Here is a 16,935-nt window from a genome sequence, read left to right as displayed (position 1 = left end):
GTTAGAGTTAGAAAGAGTTAGATTTAGGGTTTGAGTTAAGGTGAGGGTTGGGGTTTAAATTAGGTTTGTGTTGGTTTTTGGACTGGGTTTGGAGGTTGGGATTTGTCCTGGTATTGGTTCTTGGGGTTTCGGTTTGTGTTTGTGGTTGCATTAGTGTTATGTTTACGTTAAGTTAATTTGAGGGTTCTCTGAAATATTGCAGTTTTTTGTGAAAAATCTTATTCCAGTTAATGGGACCAGGACAATTCTAAGTTTTCAAAATAGGTTTAAGTACTGGTTCGCATAGCTGTAGTTGAGCGCTCTGCAGAAATGCTGTTTTTCACTGACAAAATTGCTTGGAATTAAATGAAGCTGGTAAGCCAACAAGCTCTCAAAACACGTTTACAAACTCTTCTCCTATTTTGCTAGGAAACATTACTTCGCAATGCAGTTTTCCATTAAAAATGCATGGAATGTGTGGAGACTTTATTATTACATGATTTTTGAACCAGATTATGTTAATGGTTAGTGTTAGACTCAGGTTTAGGTTTAGGGTTAATGTACGGATAGCATTAGTGCTAGGTTGTGGGTTAGAGTTAGGCTTAGGCTAGGGTTAGGATTTGGATTATGCTCAGGGTGGGATGAAGATTGGTGTGAAGCTTCGGGTTGGTTTGGGTTTGTTGTCAGTTTTGAGGTTGTTGTAGGTTTAGAGGTAGTGTTACTGTTAGGTTTAGGTTAGGTTTAGGTTAAGGGTAGTGTTCTTTGAAGAAAGAAACTTCAGTCCCAACAGTGCATGGAATTGAATGGATCCATTAAGTTTCATTGCTCTCAAAACAGTATTAGGTAAGGGATTTGCATAGCAATTGTTGAGATTTCTGTGTAAATGCTCATTTTTATGCAAGATATACACGAAAATGAATAGCCAGTGTGTCACTCAGTTCTCAAAACACATTCACTGAGTTTTTCAAATAGAATTAATGATAATTGTTTGACAATGCTGTTTTACACTAAAAATAGTATGGATATGTGGACCAAGTACATTACTCAGTTTCTGAAACAAATTATGTTAAGGCTAGGCTCAGTGTTAGGGTTAGGGTTGTGGTTAGGGTTAGGTTTAGGGTTGGGGTTAGGTGTAGGGTTGATGTAAAGGTTAGGGTTCGGTTTTAGGTCAGTGTTGGGGTTGCAATAGGGTTAGGTTTGGGGTTTCTGTTGGGGCTAGGTTTAGGGCTAGAGTAGGTTTAGTTTTAGGGTTAGCGTTAGGGTGAGGGTTTGGGTTGAAGTTAGGCTTGGGGTTGATTTGGGGACTGGGTTTGGAGGTTGGGATTTGTGCAGGTCTTGATTCTTTGGGGTTTCAGTTTGTGTTTGTGGTTGTTTTAGTGTTATGTATAAGTTAAGTTTAAGGTGAGGGTTCTCTGAAATATTGCAGTTTTAGTAAAAAAAAATCCTAAGCTAGTTAATGGAACCAGGACAATTCTAAGGTTTCAAAACGGGTTTAAGTAATGGTTCACATGGCTGTAGTTGAGTGCTCTGCAGAAATTCTCTTTTCACCCACAAAATTGTTTGAAATGAGTGGAGGTGGTAAGCCAATGAGCTCTCAAAACACATTTCCAAACTGTTCTTATATTTTACTAGGAAACATTACTTTGCGATGCTGTTTTCCATTAAAATGCTTGGAAATGTGTGGAGATATTATTATTACTTGATTTTAAAACAGATTATATCCATGTTAGTGTTAGGCTCAGTGTTAAGTTTAGGGTTCATATAGGAATAGCATTAGTGTTAGGTTGTGGGTTAGATTTAGGCTTAGACCTAGGGCTACGATTTGGATTATGCTTAGGGTGGGATTAAGATTGATGTGAAGTTTTGGGTTGGTTTGGATTTTTAGTTCATTTTGAGGTTGTTGTAGGTTTAGGGTTAGTGTTAGTGTTAGGTTTAGGTTAAGGATAGTGTTCTCTGAAGAAAGTACTTTCAGTCCAAAAAGTGCATGGAAGTGAATGCATTAAGTCTCTTAGCCCTCAAAACAGTTTTACGTAAGGGATTTGCATAGCAATTGTTGAGTTTTTGTGAAAATGCTAGCTTTCACACAAGACATACATCAAAATTGATGGAGCCAGTATGTCCTCTGTGACTGTAAAACCAGCTACTCTCTTTCTCCACTCATTTTTTTAAGGAACTTGTAGGCTCCAATGCAAATGACGAATTTGAGTCAGCCATTAATCAGTTCCAACCCTTCATATTTGTACATTGTACCGGGAATACTATGCTATTGAAACGGTAACTTTGCCTCCCTTCCTTTCAACTTGCACGTGTGTGTGTGTGTGTGTGTGTGTGTGTGTGTGCACATGCGCGCGTGTCTGCTGCACGGCAGGGTCACATAACATTCTTTTTCCATGAGTATACTTCTATTGCAGCACCATTCGTTGAATTTTGTTTGGTTGGTTTTTTGTTTGCTTATTTGTTTTTTTGGGAAGAAGTGCGTGAGACGGGAATCAATTCAGGTCACCCACATGGCAGGTGACAATTGTACTATTGAACTACCCTCGCACCCCGTCAGCTTGAACTTTTGAAATGTCTCCCTTTCTGCTTAGATTTGATTATCTGAAACTGTAACGACTTCATCTCCCCTTGCTAAAATCCATAAAAACCTTAAACCCCCCAAATTCCGGGAGACAGACGTTGGGCCACCAACCCATGTAATCTCTTGCTTGTGCCTAGCAAAATAAATTCTCTCTCTTTAAAACCCGGTGTCCTTTTTAATTAATAAAAAAAAAAAAGTAGAAAATTATGAATATATTATGTTTACTATGCTGAAGATACATAAACTGACCTAATGATTTGATGCAATTCTAATAAAAATCCCAAGAGGCTTTTTAAAAAAAAAAAAAAAAAAAAAAAAAAAAACCCGGTGTCTTAGGAATTGGTCATCTGAGCACTGAGACAAAAGAATCTGCTGTTTTTGTCACCGTGGGTCACCTAAATCTGGTATTTAAGGTCGTCTTCCCAGCACTGCATTTTACCCTTTTCACAACCGGAAAAAAAAAAAAAAAAGACAAACAAGACTCAGAATTCTCTAGACAAGCAGTACAGATTGCTAACACATCCACAAATGGTCTTAGCTTGTCACTGCCACGTTTCTAGGGACCCCCTCCAAAGGACCCGCGCCCGGACGCACCCTCCATTTCCAGACCCCGCAGCAAGATTCTACGCAACCTCGCTTCTGGCTGTTTTCGCAGGAATTGCGGCCCAAGTCCCGCCTACGCACGGTTTCCGCCCCAAGAATATCATTTATTGGCTACTAGCAAGCACTCGCTCTCCTCATTGGCTGATACTGTCCCAGGCCGTCGTTACACGGCGGATGATCACCTCGGAGATGTGAACCCGAGTGTCACAAGCATCTGCAGTTCCGTTTCCGGTTCGCCTCCGGAGCCATGGCGACAGCTAGTGGATTGAGGGTCCTGCCGACTTTAGGCGGATGGAGCCACGGCCTTGGAGTAGCTCGCCAGTCCCGGGTGAGCGCCTATTTTCCTTGCTCTCCAGAGACCCCGTATCTCTAGAGAACAGCTCCGCTCGGAGGAGGTGTGCTCTCGGCACCCCCTCCCTTTCTGAGTGCCCACAATCTTCCCTTCTACCCTGTAATGAGCTTTTCTTTTCTGCCTGCAGGCGCTTGCCGTCCTCGTGCCTTGCGTTACCCAGGTGGATAACAAGTCCGATTTTTTGGGAAACAGGCCCCATCGCCAGCACCCGGGCATTCTGCAGCTACCGCGTGTGAGCCTGCCCCAAGCGCTGAGTGATGCTGCGCAGTTACTGTTGCGCAGTGAGTAATGGGGGAAAGGGAGACCCGAGAAAAAGCAGGGATGAGGCCCCCTCTCATGATTGCACTTTTAATTTTTGACGCAAAGCGAACTCGGTACCAAATATGGAAAAGCAAGTACAAACGCTGACCAATCATCTCTGGAGCAGACATGTACCTGTGGAGCCAGAGGAGTTGCAAAGACGGGCAGCAGATCTTGAGAAGAAACTGGGAAACGCAGGTAGAATTTAAGAATGTTTAAAGAAGAGACCAAATAGAAATGTCAGTGGAAAGTGAAAAGCGAGAAAGTACAGTCTCTCAAATAGGTACTGCAGCTTCTTTTTTTTTATTTTCTTGCCAGAGCAGTCATTACAAGAAAGCCTTTCTAAGAGAAAATAGATTATTCCAGAAATTGACCTTGGAGTTTGGGTAAAAGTCAGAGGGTGCGGCAGTATTCTGTCAAAATCTAGATCTTTGCTTTTTTCCTGCAAGTCCACTGAACTAGGACCGTCTATGTGTTTATTCTGGTGAAATAAAGTCCCTGTATGGTTCCCTGTCTACTATGGAAACACTCCTAGGGATAGGAGAAGTATAATTCATCAAGTTATTGGCATGAATTCTTTCATATTACAGACCTTCTTTTTATTCTTCTTGTATTCCCTGCACTTCCCACAGTACCTGGCTGCAGGGAGGCACTCAGTACATACTTGCCAAATAATACTGAACTGAACACAATTGTGAGACTTAGGATTTTTCAGTCCGTTATCTCCCCATAGGAACATAGGAAACGTCACAGTCTTAAGTTTCAGGGAAGTGGGAAAATCCACAAAATACAATCCTTATCCTATTCTTTAAATCTTTATCACATTTCACTTTAATGTAGAACAGAAACTGTGGGATAGGGTTGGTTAAGTTGGATAAAGCACTATTAGAGACATAATACTATCTGATATACTATGGCTGTTGTTATTGTTGTTCTTACCTGGGATTTTTCTCTAGGTTTGACTTCTTTCTTAAGCTTGGAGCCTGTGGGGACAGGGGGTAGGGGAGAAATGTATTCAGCTATTGGATCTGAGCCCTGCTTTCCCCAGGTTGTCACCTGCAGTCCTTATTCTTGCCCCAGACTCATCCCAGGCAGAGGAGAAACTTCGTGGAGCTGTGCTACGTGCCCTGCGCAAAACTACCTACCACTGGCAAAAACTGAGGTGAGAGGGACGAAAAGCCTACAAAAGAGAGAAAAGTTCAACTCTAGAAGGAGAGTTGGGGAAGTATAATTACACAGTATAGTTTTTAAAAAAGTTACCTGGAAAATAAAATAAAATAGTAAAATAGCAATATAAATTAATTAAAAAGTTACCTGAATTGGGAGGTTCCCCAGGACCCTTGTGTGGAAGAGTGAAAAGGGTGAGCTGGAAGAGCCTTTTGCAAAGATATCATTTCCTAAAAATCTAGAAATTAACTGTGAGATAGAGGTTATTTTCCTAGTGAATGTTACTCTCTAATTCTTCTGGCAGCTACAATGAGAGACTGAGCCTGGTGTATATGGCAGCAAGACTGGATGGTGGCTTTGCAGCGGTCTCCAGGGCATTCCATGAGGTGAACGTTCCTCAGTTTCCAACCTGGTCCCTTTTACCATTAGTTTCCTCGTTCCTAATGTAGTGTTCTTGGGAAATGATTCTTGGGACATTTCATGTGCATTTTTTGTGTGTTTGTTTTTGAAGCTTTTATCATAGAAAAGATTTCTGTGACTCAAGAAAAGTTCACAACCACTGTTTTAGGAGCTTCTTGTTCTCTTAAGAATTTTTATTAAATCTCGAAAGACATTCACATCTTACTTCCTCTAACATGATCCCTACTTCATATCTACCAAGGCCCTAAATGAGTAGAGTGTTATTTATTTCTTCAGATCCGAACTCGAATCCCAGAGTTCCAGCCACAAACCTTGATGGATTTTGGTTCGGGTACTGGTTCTGTCACATGGTAAGTAACTTTCTTCAGCCCTGTTTCTGCTCATTTTAACTCTAGGGAGTCATACTTGTACCATTCGGATATCAAGGGACTGGGGAAGCAGAGGGAGAACAGAACAGTTGGAAATTAGAATGCTTCTTCCCTCAGGTTGGGCAAAGCAGAAGAAAATATGTAGACTGGGACAAAAGAAATGTCAAGTGAAAAAAAGCCCATGTTTTGAAAGATTAAAAGAAAGAAGATTAGTATAGATCATTATTCAACTATCAATCAATTTTTTTCTGTTTACAAATTGTTTTTTGAGTCTGCCTTTTTTTTAAGGAGTTGTAAATGAAATAAACTAACTATTAGTTTTTCTAACCTTTTTAGCATAGTACTCTGTTTCTCAGGGGTTGGGGTGAGGGTAGAGAAGTCTCTTGTAGGAAGAATACTTTGTCATGAGATTTGGTGATTTACATTTTGCTATCTTAGGGCTGCGCATAATACTTGGGGTCAGAGCCTACGTGAATATATGTGTGTGGACAGTTCTGCAGCCATGTTGGGTTTGGCAGAAAGGTTACTGAAAGGTAAGGACAAGATATAAGAAAGGACTCTTACAAAGTTGAGAAAGTTAAGAAATTAAAGGGGTACTATGAAGGGTGTTTCATTGGGGTGTAATGGTAAGGGTAAAAAGTTAGGATGACCTTTCCAGTGTTATAGTCTATCATAGTAGGGTTGAGGCCTTTGCAAGACTGTGGATAAGTTGGGTGAGGTTAACAGGACAGGGGCCCCAGTATTCTCCTTGCTTCTGTAATACATGCTTAACTTATCATATTTCACTCTTATGTAATGTTTTTCTTTATTTTTGGACCATGTTTCTTATCTGGATATCACTTTAGTTTATGACTGTGGCAGTTAACTCACAGTTGCCTCATCTCTTTCTTCCACAGGTGGTTCAGAATCTGGGGACCCTTTTATTCCAGGTGTATTTTTCAGACAGTATCTACCTGTCTCACCCAAGGCAAGTGATAGTATTTAAAGTATTCTAAATGTGGAATGTAGCAGATGGAAAACTATGGCCTCAGCTTTGCAACCCAATATTGAGAAGATAATAGAAAGCACTAAAGAAGTTTAGAGGTCAGGATTTCTCTTGCACACTTGGAAGAGGGAGATGTCTTGGACTGTCACGTTCCTTGTGTTGGCTTTCAGGTACAGTTTGATGTCGTGGTATCAGCCTTTTCCCTAAGTGAGCTGCCTAGCAAGGCTGAGCGCACTGAGGTTATTCAGAATTTGTGGCGCAAGACAAGTAATTTTTTGGTGAGTCAAGATTCCTTTCCTTTTCCCCTTCAATTCTCAAAGATGCTTCATGAGTTTTCTGCCTTTCCTTCCCCCCCTAGATGCTTATGTTCATTTTTGACCATTTTCCTCTACTTAGGTCCCTTAATCCCACTTTAGGAGTTCCATCCACATGTTATTTATAATGCCCATTCCTTTTTAGAACCCCCTACTCCATCTGTGAGTGCTCTTATAGAATTGCTGACATTAATGTTTTCTTGTAATTCAGACCTCCTGCTTATTTTCCCCCTTTTCCAACAGATATTGTTAGAGAATGGAACAAAGGCTGGGCACCGCCTTCTCATGGATGCCAGAGACCTGGTCCTTAAGGTGAGGTTCATTCTCCTTCCTTCACTTCCCACCCATCTGTCACCAACTACTGGTGACAGTAAAAACTGAAAAGGCACTGCCATGTATTGGTAAGGATGACTCTTCAGAACTGGGCATATAGTCATTATTAGGTAGGATGGTGGTTGGCAGACTGGGGCCTAGGTGTCAAAAGGGCCCACCACCTGTTTTGGCATGAGCCATACTCGTTTATTTCGAAGTTGTCTGTGGCTGTTTTCACACTACACAGAGCAGAGTTGAGAGTTGGGACAGAGACAGATTTTGCCTAAAATATTTACTGTTTGGCCCTTTAAAAAAAGTTTGCTGACCCCTGATCTAGGACATCACTGAACCAAGAACCTTGTCTCTGTGGGACAATATGAGCCAGTCTAGAATCATAAATTCGGTTGTCCTGGAGTGGCATTTTTCTGAGAGGGGAGGTTGCTGACAAGGGAGCACACCATACTGTGTGCCAAGCCCTGCCTTTCTCTTGCTGCAAAGAGAAAGTTCTTTGTTCAGAGTATTAGAGAAGTAGCCAGATTAACTCAAAGGGCATAGTTAATAATGATCAGAATTGAATGTTAAAAGAGTCCTCAATTTACTAAGTGCAGAGAGTTAGTTATGAGAGTAGACCCCTTAGACCCAACTTTGTTTCTTTGGTTTCAGGGGAAAGAAAAATCACCTTTGGACCCTCAACCTGGTTTTGTCTTTGCCCCAGTGAGTATTATTTTTACCTTTCCCAGAATGCAAAAATCTGAATTCAGGGGTAGCCAAGAAAAGTAAAGATGAAACTAAGCCGCTTTCCCCTGCCTTGTTTTCCTATCCAATTTAACTTGGTGTTTCTCCTTGCTTTCACTATCCACTGCTCCTATGCTCCCTTCTTCCTAGCTCCTCTTGACTTTCTCAGTTTTGTGCTCTCTGGTTGTTTCATCTTATCTCATGTCTTCATCTGTGTTTACAGTGTCCCCATGAACTTCCTTGTCCCCAGTTGACAGCCTCTAAGTCCCTGGCCTGTAGCTTCTCCCAGGCTTATCATCCAATCCCCTTCAGCTGGGTATGTATTCTAGGAATATTTGGGCAAGGAGAAACTGGGAAAGCAGGAAGAAAAAGAATCAGAGGTGGGAGGAGAATTCAGAAAATAGACTGGAGATTTTAGGGTCTGCATGTGTATGATTTATAGAATAAAAAAGATTGATTGCAAAAGTAGGGGTCAGGGTGGCTCAACTGTGGCTCAGTGGTGGAATTCTCACCTGCCATTCCAGAGACACTCGGGTTCAGTTCCCAGAGCCTGTCCATGTAAAAAAATAATAATAGGGATCAAAAAGGTTTTTTCCCATATCTTTTTCCTCCAAACAGTCTCTGTATCCTTATCTTAGAACAAGAAGCCAAAGGAGGAAAAATTTTCTCTGGTAATCCTTGCCCGGGGCTTTCCAAGGGAGACTCATTGCTGGCCCCGTATCACTCAGCCTGTCCTTAAACGGCCACGCCATGTGCATTGTCACCTGTGCTGTCCAGATGGGCATATGCAGCATGCTGTGATCACTGCTCGCCAGCATGGCAGGTATAAGAGGTGCCTTATTATTTTTATTTAAATAATAAAAATAATTTATTATTATCAGAATAAATGGGGTAGGGGGGTTGGCTAGAGTATATGGTCCACATTGTCAACTCTTTTCCATAGGGATTTGTACCGCTGTGCTCGTGTCAGCTCCTGGGGAGATCTTTTACCTGTACTCACACAGTCTGAGCTTCCTCCATCCCCTGCTCAAGATCCCTCTGAGAATTGACAAGAATATGTAATAAGTATTTTCTTCTATCCTGCCTGCCAACGCTGAAGCTTCCTGGTATCTAGGATGAGAGTGCTGGTACCCCCATATATTGGAGTTTGAGGTTTTAATTTTAATAATAAAATGCTTTTTTAAGAACAGAAATGAATTTTGTGATTCTTAAAAAGTAAAAGGCCCATCCTATAATGAAGAGAATCTTCACATTTTCTTTTAGTGCCAGGTTTCCCTCACAAATCTCAAGCACACCTTATCCTCTAAGAATATTTCTGCTTCTGTCAGGGACCAGGATTTCTTCCCCAGTGAAGGTTATCTGGGAGTGAGGAAAGCCACCCCCAGCTCTCTGAGAACTGGCTCAACAGGTCTCAGAGTTGTTATGTGGGCCACTTAAATAGGGAAACCAGCAGCTGCCTAGCCTCTATTTTTCTCTACAACCCTCTCTTCCGTCCTTCCCAGGTACCCTCAGCTACTCTAAAATTTGCCCCATATGTGTCCCTCAGGAGTTGATCCCAGTCAGGACTGAATCTTCTTCCTCTCAATCCCTGTATTCCCAGGCAGGATCCTTCCATTTTTTTGGTTCCTTTCTCACTTTTCCCCTAGGCCTTGCTATTTTAGGGCTAGAGCAATTTCCTTTTGTCTTAAATCTCTCAGTTCCTCTCCCACAATTCTTATTAGGAAACAGAGACTCAGTCAGAAGTTGTGACAGTATCAGTGTTGTAACACTGAAATCTTGACTCACCACAAGACATTTCCATTCCTGCAGCTATTTTTTTCTGGGGTTACAGGAAAGGGAAGTCCTCTCACCAACCTAGTTTCTACTGAGTGGTAGCAGCAAGCCTCTCAGCCCCACCTCCTCATTACTCCCAGGTGGCCCCAAATCCCCTCTGAAAGCGTGCGGTTCAGGTGTCAGCGTAGCAAGCTGTGAGGCTTGGGATGGGGTGGAGAGAGTATGGAAGGCTTAGATCAAATGTCCTGAGTGAGGCAGGACCAGATTGTCCCCAACATAAAACAGCTGGGAGATAGTTAGCCATAGACTGCCCTGTTCTGGGTTAGACCAACCCGAGGCATGAACTAATACTGTCCACGGCCCTTGGATTAGTCATGGCATTGAAGAGGAGAAGGCACACAGTACTGGGCTATGCCTGGCAGGGAGTCTGGAGTTTCTGGTTTCAAGGCTCACGAAAGCAGGGGAGGAGCCTCCATGTAAGTGAAGGGCGGGAAGCTGGGGCAGGGCCCTAGTCAGTATGCAATTCTGTGCAAGCAGAGGCAACACAGAAAAGAAAGGATGCCAGCAGTCTCCTAAGACTCAGGAGTGAACGTTCCAGCTTTGGCCACCTAAAGTACCACTCCTGCTCCAAAAATTATAACTCCATTTGTCATTTTGGAGGTTCTGCTTGTCCTGCACCAGAGGGATGGAGCCACTACTAGGAGTAAAAATTGGCTGCCTATTTGCCCTCCTGGCTCTCACTCTGGTCTGTGGTCTTACTCCCATCTGCTTCAAATGGTTCCAGATTCGTGCAGCCACAGGTATCTATCCCCATAATTTAAATTTGACCTCAACCCTATCCTGATACCTTACTCTTAATTCTCTCACCATCCCCAAACTTGGAATCTTGGGTGCTTCCTGTTGTCCTTTAGTCACCTTTGTCTATCTCCTCATTGTCAACTGGAATGTAACTTCTGCTTTTTATTAGGTCATCACCGCCGGGTCCTTAGCCTTCTGGGCTGTACTTCTGCTGGTGTTTTTCTGGGAGCAGGGTTCATGCACATGACAGCTGAAGCCCTGGAGGGAATTGAATCAGAGATCCAGAGATTCCTGTTGCTGGTGAGCAGCAGAGATACTGAGCTGCAGGGCTGTGAGACCAGAACCAAGGGAAGAAAGGAATGGAGCCAAGGGCATGGGTGGAACTACAGAAAGATGGGAGTTCTTGTGCTGTGTGAAATGATGAAAGAAGATCAGATTTGACTTTAAGGAAAGCAGTGGAACTAAAGGGACAGGACAGAAAGCTGAGCTGCTTTATCTCCACCACCCTAATTCCTGCTTTCTTCTCCCTAGAACAGGACAGAAAATGAGGGAAATTCTTCTGATGCTGCTGATTCAGCTCATGTGGTGAGTATCCCACCTGAAAGAACCAGAGACTTCTTTCATACCCACACCCTTTTGAGGGCAATATATAAGGAATACCAGGAATCCTTCTGCTCCCCAGCTCAGACATTGTAAAGGAAAGGAGGAGTCAACCCAATCCTTTGGGTTTATGGAACTCTCCAGAAAACTCTTGCTTTATCCTTTCATTCTTTCCCTGGGTATTTTGAAATGGCTCATATTCTTTTCCATTTCTAAACCTATTGATACTGGGTCCTTTAGTCCCTCTGGCCTTCTTTTTGATGCATATCCATGGCTACTCTTAGCTTCATTCCCCCAGCCTTTTTTATGTCCATTACATTTTCCCATTCTTTTCAATCTCCCAATGCCATGACCATCGAATGTATTGTCTTCCCTTCCTTTCCCATCTCATGGCCTCTCTTTCTATCCCTAGATGGAGTATCCCTATGGAGAGCTCATCATCTCCCTGGGCTTCTTCTTGGTTTTCCTTTTGGAGTCTCTGGCATTGCAGTTCTGCCCTGGGACTGCTGGAGGATCAGCAGTTAAGGAGGAAGACCAGAGCACAGTTCATGCCGTTGGACTTCACAGCCATGAACCTCTGCCCTCACCCTCTCAGGGTCCCCTTCGAGCCCTCATCCTCTTGCTGTCACTCTCTTTTCACTCAGTGTTTGAAGGTCTAGCTGTGGGGCTACAGTCAACAATAGGAGCTACCCTGCAGCTCTGTCTTGCTGTCCTAGCTCACAAGGGGCTAGTAGTGTTTGGTGTAGGCCTGAGACTGGTACGTGTAGGCACTGGATCACGCTGGGCTACATTCTCCATACTGGCATTAGCTCTCATGTCACCCCTGGGCCTAGCCCTAGGGTTGGCTGTGGCTGGAGGGGACCCTGAAGGAGGACGGGGCTTAGCCCAGGCAGTTTTAGAGGGTGTGGCTGCTGGCACCTTCTTATATGTCACCTTCCTAGAAATTCTTCCCCGGGAACTAGCTGCTCCTGAGGCCCCTCTGGCCAAGTGGGGCTGTGTAGCTGCTGGTTTTGCCTTCATGGCCTTTATTGCTTTGTGGGCCTGAGTTTTTCTAGGGTTTTCTGAGAGACTAACATATCTTCCCTCCTCTCAGGACACACTTTTCAGATGGCTTTGGCCCTCAGACTTTTCTTCATTGAGATTAAGTGACATTCACTAAGCATCATACCTACAGACCAGACCACAGATTTTCCCTACTTGAAATCCTATTTTTCACCCAGAACTGAGCAAAGGTTGTTTAGACTGAGTGCCTATAATTGGAGAATTAGAATAAAGACAATTGCTTCTTATTATATGTATGCTTTTGTGTGCAATAAAATGTCCATTTTACCCTTCCCTTTCAGCCATATTGTATTTCATTTCTCCCAGTTGCCTAGAAGCTGCCTCATACAGAGGGTGGTAAAGTGGGGAGTGGTAAGGATGAGTGTGGGAAGTAGTATTTTCTTCTGGAATCAAGGCCCCTAGCTATTCTGTCACAGCTTTGGCTCTGCCCCCTACCCCCACCCAGATTACTGAAATTTCAACCACCCTCTCCCACCTTACCCCTAGATGTGGGAGACCCAATACTAAGAGGGAAAGAAGGTTGAAAGAGAAACCATGGAGATCTAGATTTTTACCTACACTACCAGACTGACCCCAACCCAATACCTATTGTCAACCACCCACAGCACACCTATCAGACTCTTGAGATCAGGCTCAATAGAGCCCATTTCCATCTGGTTTCTATTTTTCAGCAAGTCCTGTGTGACCTCAGGGATACTATTGTTCTTCTCTTATCCTCTGTCTGGCTGCCTTGTGCCCAGGGATTAAGAAGCAATGTGTTTGGACAGGAAGAAAGGTGCCAGATAAATGCCTGGGGTGATTTCTTGGCTCTCCCACCGCTTAGTGGCTTTCCTTCTGCCTACCCTACTTGAGTCCTGTCTCTGCATCTCTGACCCCTTACCACCAGGCCACGTGTTCTACAGTTTAAGTAACACCTACAACTTCTTGCTTCTTTTAAAAACTGCTAAGGACAAATACAAAAGCAGATTATTTGGAATTGAGAAGGAGCAGATGACTGTTGCACAGCCCCAGCCCATGAAATGGAGGAATATTTCAGACATGGTGGAAAAATAGAACAAAGAGACAGTGTGCGCTGAGTTCAATCACCCTCATCAGTTTGCCTCTTTTCATAGTTCTAGTGTAGAAGCTCAAGAGACCTTGACATGGGGTGGGCCACAGTGGCTCAGCAGGCAGGAATGCTTGCCTGTGATGCCAGAGGACCTGGGTTCGATTCCTGGTGCCTGCCCATGTTAAAAAAAAAAAAAAAAAAAAGATACCTTGACATGGAAAGGTCTCCTAAGTTTCATTCTTGTTTCCTGTCTACCCTGTACTTTTCCCCACAATATAAGAATTATAAGTTTTCTCACAAGTCCAACTTACACACTAGGGACCAGTAAGCAGGCAAGCTTCAGGAAAAGAAAAGTGTCTAAAGGAAATAATCTTCCTGAAGCACCATCGTATTCTGTTTTCCCTTCAGCATTTACTGTAATAACAATGTAGTACACTGAGAACAGAGCCTACACTGTAGTAACAATATAATTTCTACATTTGAGTACCTACTGTGTGTCAGGCACTGTTCTGTTGCTTTTATGTGTATTATCTCACCTTCACAACCCTTCCAGGTACATATTATCCCCATAGTGAGTCTGATGAAACTGGCATTCAGAAAAGTTAAATATCGTGATCATTTAGTTAGTGGAGGTTTAAACCCACTTTTCTGTGATTCTAAGACAAGCGCTATATATTATTCTCTTTTCTTTCTTTACCTATACCTTATCATCTCCCACCTCACCATCCTATACGTTAGGAGCAAATTTGAGGCAAATTTAATAAAAGGAGTGTTTTGTAAAGTACAGGCAGTGTTTGGAGAAAGCAACAAAAGATGGTGTGATACGCAGGGGCCGGGTGATAATACTATTACCACCCCTAGGCTGAAGAGGTAGAAGCAGTTATCAAAAACTAGGGAAGACATTTAGCTCTGTGGCCTTTGGAGGTGGAATGCAACCAACCTGCAGAGACCTGACAAGAAGGGAGCCAGAAGAATAGCCTCAGTCTCCTATGCTTGGATCTGTAGCCATTATCTCTTATTAGCCAAAACCAGATAGAAGCCAGAGGACAAAAATCTCTGGGTGCATTGCAGACAAGTCAGTCTCCTATAGCACAGAACATAATAGAGATTTCTAGAGAGGCAATCAAAAGACATCTGGCATAGCATCATTCTTTGCTGCTTTCAACTTAATTTGTTAGGACTTTGAAAGGGATGAGTTGAAGGAACAAGATTATGTGGAAGCAAGAAAGCTATTTCTAGAGCAGAAGGTTTGCATAACTATAGAAAGGAGACTTAAGGAGAAGTACATTAAACTGTTGGGACTTTTCACTATGTTCCTGGGTCACTGATGTTATCAGCATCTGAGATAAATGAGGCACAGATTGGGATATTTCAGGCATGGATGGGTCTTACACTTTTTGCCTTCCTTCATCTCAAGAGTCCTTGGATTCCTCTTTGGCCTCCTCCACTTTCAGCCATCAATAATACTTCCTTTCCTTCAGGATCATTTTCTTTCCTAGAATTTTTACCAACCTGGGTAGTTCTTTAGTTTAAACTATATTGTATCAAGAGCCAGAATAAGGCTAGAGAAAGGCTTCATGGAGATACTAAAAATGGCGACAAAGTCAGGATCAGGAAAAAAGAAACAATGTTATTTTTGAAAGATGTGAATTTCCAGCAAGGAGCCAAAGAAGATGACTGGAATTTCTGAATGGGATTCAAACAAGGACGACAAATAAGAACAGGCATAAGAACTATAGGTCAAAAAGGAGAGCTGAGATAACGGGTGTAATGATTAGAAGTCAAATTCAAGAGTGAGCCTTAATTCATTCAGTCTTGCTAGGGAGGCTATAACTGAAGGTAGCTAGAATCATGAGAGTTGAGAAATAAATGTAAGAAAATATGCAGGATGTGAAAAAGAATTGGAGGGGAATCTAGTTACAAGAATTTATGTGAAAATTTTTCAAGTCCCTTCAATCCGGTTCCCCTTCTCTACCCCTCATACATGTATTTCTTATATATTTAAACAAGGGGGAAAGCACACACACAGAGAATGAGCCCTCCAAATGCCCTCCTTCCTGGAACCAGCTTTCCATTCCTGCCACCAAAAAACTGTTCTCTAAAGTAACCCTGTGAAACTCCCCCACCTTTCCAATTCCATCAAGGCTGATGCTTTGAGTTGGATATTGCAGTTGTAGGATGACAATTTGTGAATAAAGAGGGATGGGAGTGATAGGGGATAGCATCAAAAGAAATCAGAGTTTAGGGACTATCCCAGAGCAGGGTGGGAAGTCAGAGATTGACACATAAAGATAAGAAAAGCCTTCAGGAAAAACCAAGAAGCTCTAGACAAACTCTTGTGAGACAGTTCACGCAATAAGAACTCGCTTATCCCCTGAAGGGCAGTTCTGGAATGCCTTGCCTCCTTTACTGTAGGAAACACTCACTTGCTCCCAGTTCCAGTGTGATAGAGTAAGGAAACAGCTGTCAGAATTTTAGTGGGTCAACATGTGTGAGTGTAGCAACCAGCCAGATACCCTCTCATTCCCCACACCAACCTGAGAGTAGAGGCCATTGCCACTAAAAAGGGTGAAAGAAAAGTTATGCAAGCAGGGATTGTATGTCCAGGCACTACTCATCAGGGGTGCTTAAAAGACAACAGTTGTAGATTTTTATTTAAAATTTTGTTCTTCAGATTTGTTGAATTTCAAATACAGCTCATTCTACTCTTACTATATATGCATCCAATTTGGGGGAAATTCTGATGTTAGTGAAGAGAGGGTACAAGTTACATCGCTCTAAACACAATTTATCCTCACCACACCCCTGGCTTCTAGTCAGAACTGACTTGCTTTCCATTTAATTCTAAAAAATCTCACTAGAAAGGTGGTGTCTTATACTCTCACATTTTCCCAAACTGTTACAGGAGAATGCACTCTAATATAATACCTATCCCTCCCCACTGCCACGGTGAAGTTTCACATTTGTGTGTATCTTCCAAGGATCACCTTTAAACTCTTCGTGTAATCCAGGATTTTAAAGTTGAAACCACAAAGCTCTTCTCACAATATTCTTCTAGTTTTATGCTCTGTCCCACTGAACTCTCTCTCAGCCGTTTTGGGCTTTTGTCACTAATGTCTAGGAAACATCTACATTCTTTGAGAATGAGGGGAAGAGGAAAACAGGAGTCCAAAGCCTGAAGCAGAGACAAGAAGTAGGAGGCTTGTAGTTCGGCTTCTATAAAGCCACTCCTCCTTTCCTCTGAGCCCTGTAACTCTGATCTTGAGGATGGCAAAGTGCAGCAGGTCACAATCTCTGGGCCTGCCTATATAGCTACCACAAGGAACCACAAAGAACAATGAGACTGTAGGACTGAGGAAAGTTAGGAAGAACCAAGTGCCGACCACAGGGAGGCACTGCGATCTCACCAGCTATGCTAGCGTGTCTAGGCCAACAAAGTGGGGAGGTCAGTCAAGGACAGCAAATCCTATCTCCCTTGTACCCAGTAGAGTGTACCCTACTTACCTAACTCTTGGATTTCTTATAGACATCTATAAGGAAG

At 42.8% G+C, this 16,935-nt stretch overlaps 2 protein-coding genes across 4 annotated transcripts; both read left to right on the top strand.

Annotated features, from left to right (window-relative positions):
- The first annotated feature begins 3,356 nt into the window (after positions 1-3,356).
- METTL17 (methyltransferase like 17) lies at positions 3,357-9,306 on the top strand. 3 transcript variants are annotated; one of them, XM_077127308.1, is made up of 14 exons: positions 3,358-3,488; positions 3,640-3,793; positions 3,879-4,010; positions 4,893-4,974; positions 5,284-5,365; positions 5,676-5,749; positions 6,206-6,300; positions 6,664-6,734; positions 6,923-7,030; positions 7,310-7,378; positions 8,042-8,092; positions 8,337-8,429; positions 8,752-8,936; positions 9,057-9,306. In XM_077127308.1, exons 1-14 carry the CDS (start codon positions 3,408-3,410, stop codon positions 9,160-9,162), a joined length of 1,383 nt encoding a protein of 460 aa, XP_076983423.1. In that variant the 5' UTR covers positions 3,358-3,407; the 3' UTR covers positions 9,163-9,306. The 3 variants fall into 3 exon arrangements, with proteins under 3 accessions (XP_076983424.1, XP_076983423.1, XP_076983422.1); XM_077127307.1 differs by having other exon boundaries at positions 8,752-8,945; XM_077127309.1 differs by lacking the exon at positions 8,337-8,429 and having other exon boundaries at positions 3,357-3,488; positions 8,752-8,945.
- A 95-nt stretch (positions 9,307-9,401) lies between these two features.
- SLC39A2 (solute carrier family 39 member 2) lies at positions 9,402-12,626 on the top strand. Its single transcript, XM_077127310.1, has 4 exons — positions 9,402-10,686; positions 10,854-10,984; positions 11,216-11,269; positions 11,697-12,626. Exons 1-4 carry the CDS (start codon positions 10,572-10,574, stop codon positions 12,327-12,329), a joined length of 933 nt encoding a protein of 310 aa, XP_076983425.1. The 5' UTR covers positions 9,402-10,571; the 3' UTR covers positions 12,330-12,626.
- The last annotated feature ends 4,309 nt before the right edge of the window (positions 12,627-16,935 follow it).

The sequence above is a fragment of the Tamandua tetradactyla genome, chromosome 14, assembly GCF_023851605.1.
Source record: "Tamandua tetradactyla isolate mTamTet1 chromosome 14, mTamTet1.pri, whole genome shotgun sequence".
NCBI classification, from domain to species: domain Eukaryota; kingdom Metazoa; phylum Chordata; class Mammalia; order Pilosa; family Myrmecophagidae; genus Tamandua; species Tamandua tetradactyla.
The sequence above is the reverse complement of the archived record's forward strand: the minus strand, read 5'-3'. Positions and strand labels throughout refer to the sequence as shown.

Excerpts from the sequence above, each read along its gene's own strand:
- METTL17 (XM_077127307.1), top strand. The coding sequence starts at position 3,408 with ATGGCGACAGCTAGTGGATTGAGGGTCCTGCCGACTTTAGGCGGATGG. Across the intron at positions 3,794-3,878 it reads TGCGCAGTTACTGTTGCGCA|CGAACTCGGTACCAAATATG; the intron begins GTGAGTAATGGG and ends TTTGACGCAAAG. Across the intron at positions 8,430-8,751 it reads ATCCAATCCCCTTCAGCTGG|AACAAGAAGCCAAAGGAGGA; the intron begins GTATGTATTCTA and ends TCCTTATCTTAG.
- SLC39A2 (XM_077127310.1), top strand. The coding sequence starts at position 10,572 with ATGGAGCCACTACTAGGAGTAAAAATTGGCTGCCTATTTGCCCTCCTG. Across the intron at positions 10,985-11,215 it reads TCCAGAGATTCCTGTTGCTG|AACAGGACAGAAAATGAGGG; the intron begins GTGAGCAGCAGA and ends TCTTCTCCCTAG. Across the intron at positions 11,270-11,696 it reads CTGCTGATTCAGCTCATGTG|ATGGAGTATCCCTATGGAGA; the intron begins GTGAGTATCCCA and ends TTCTATCCCTAG.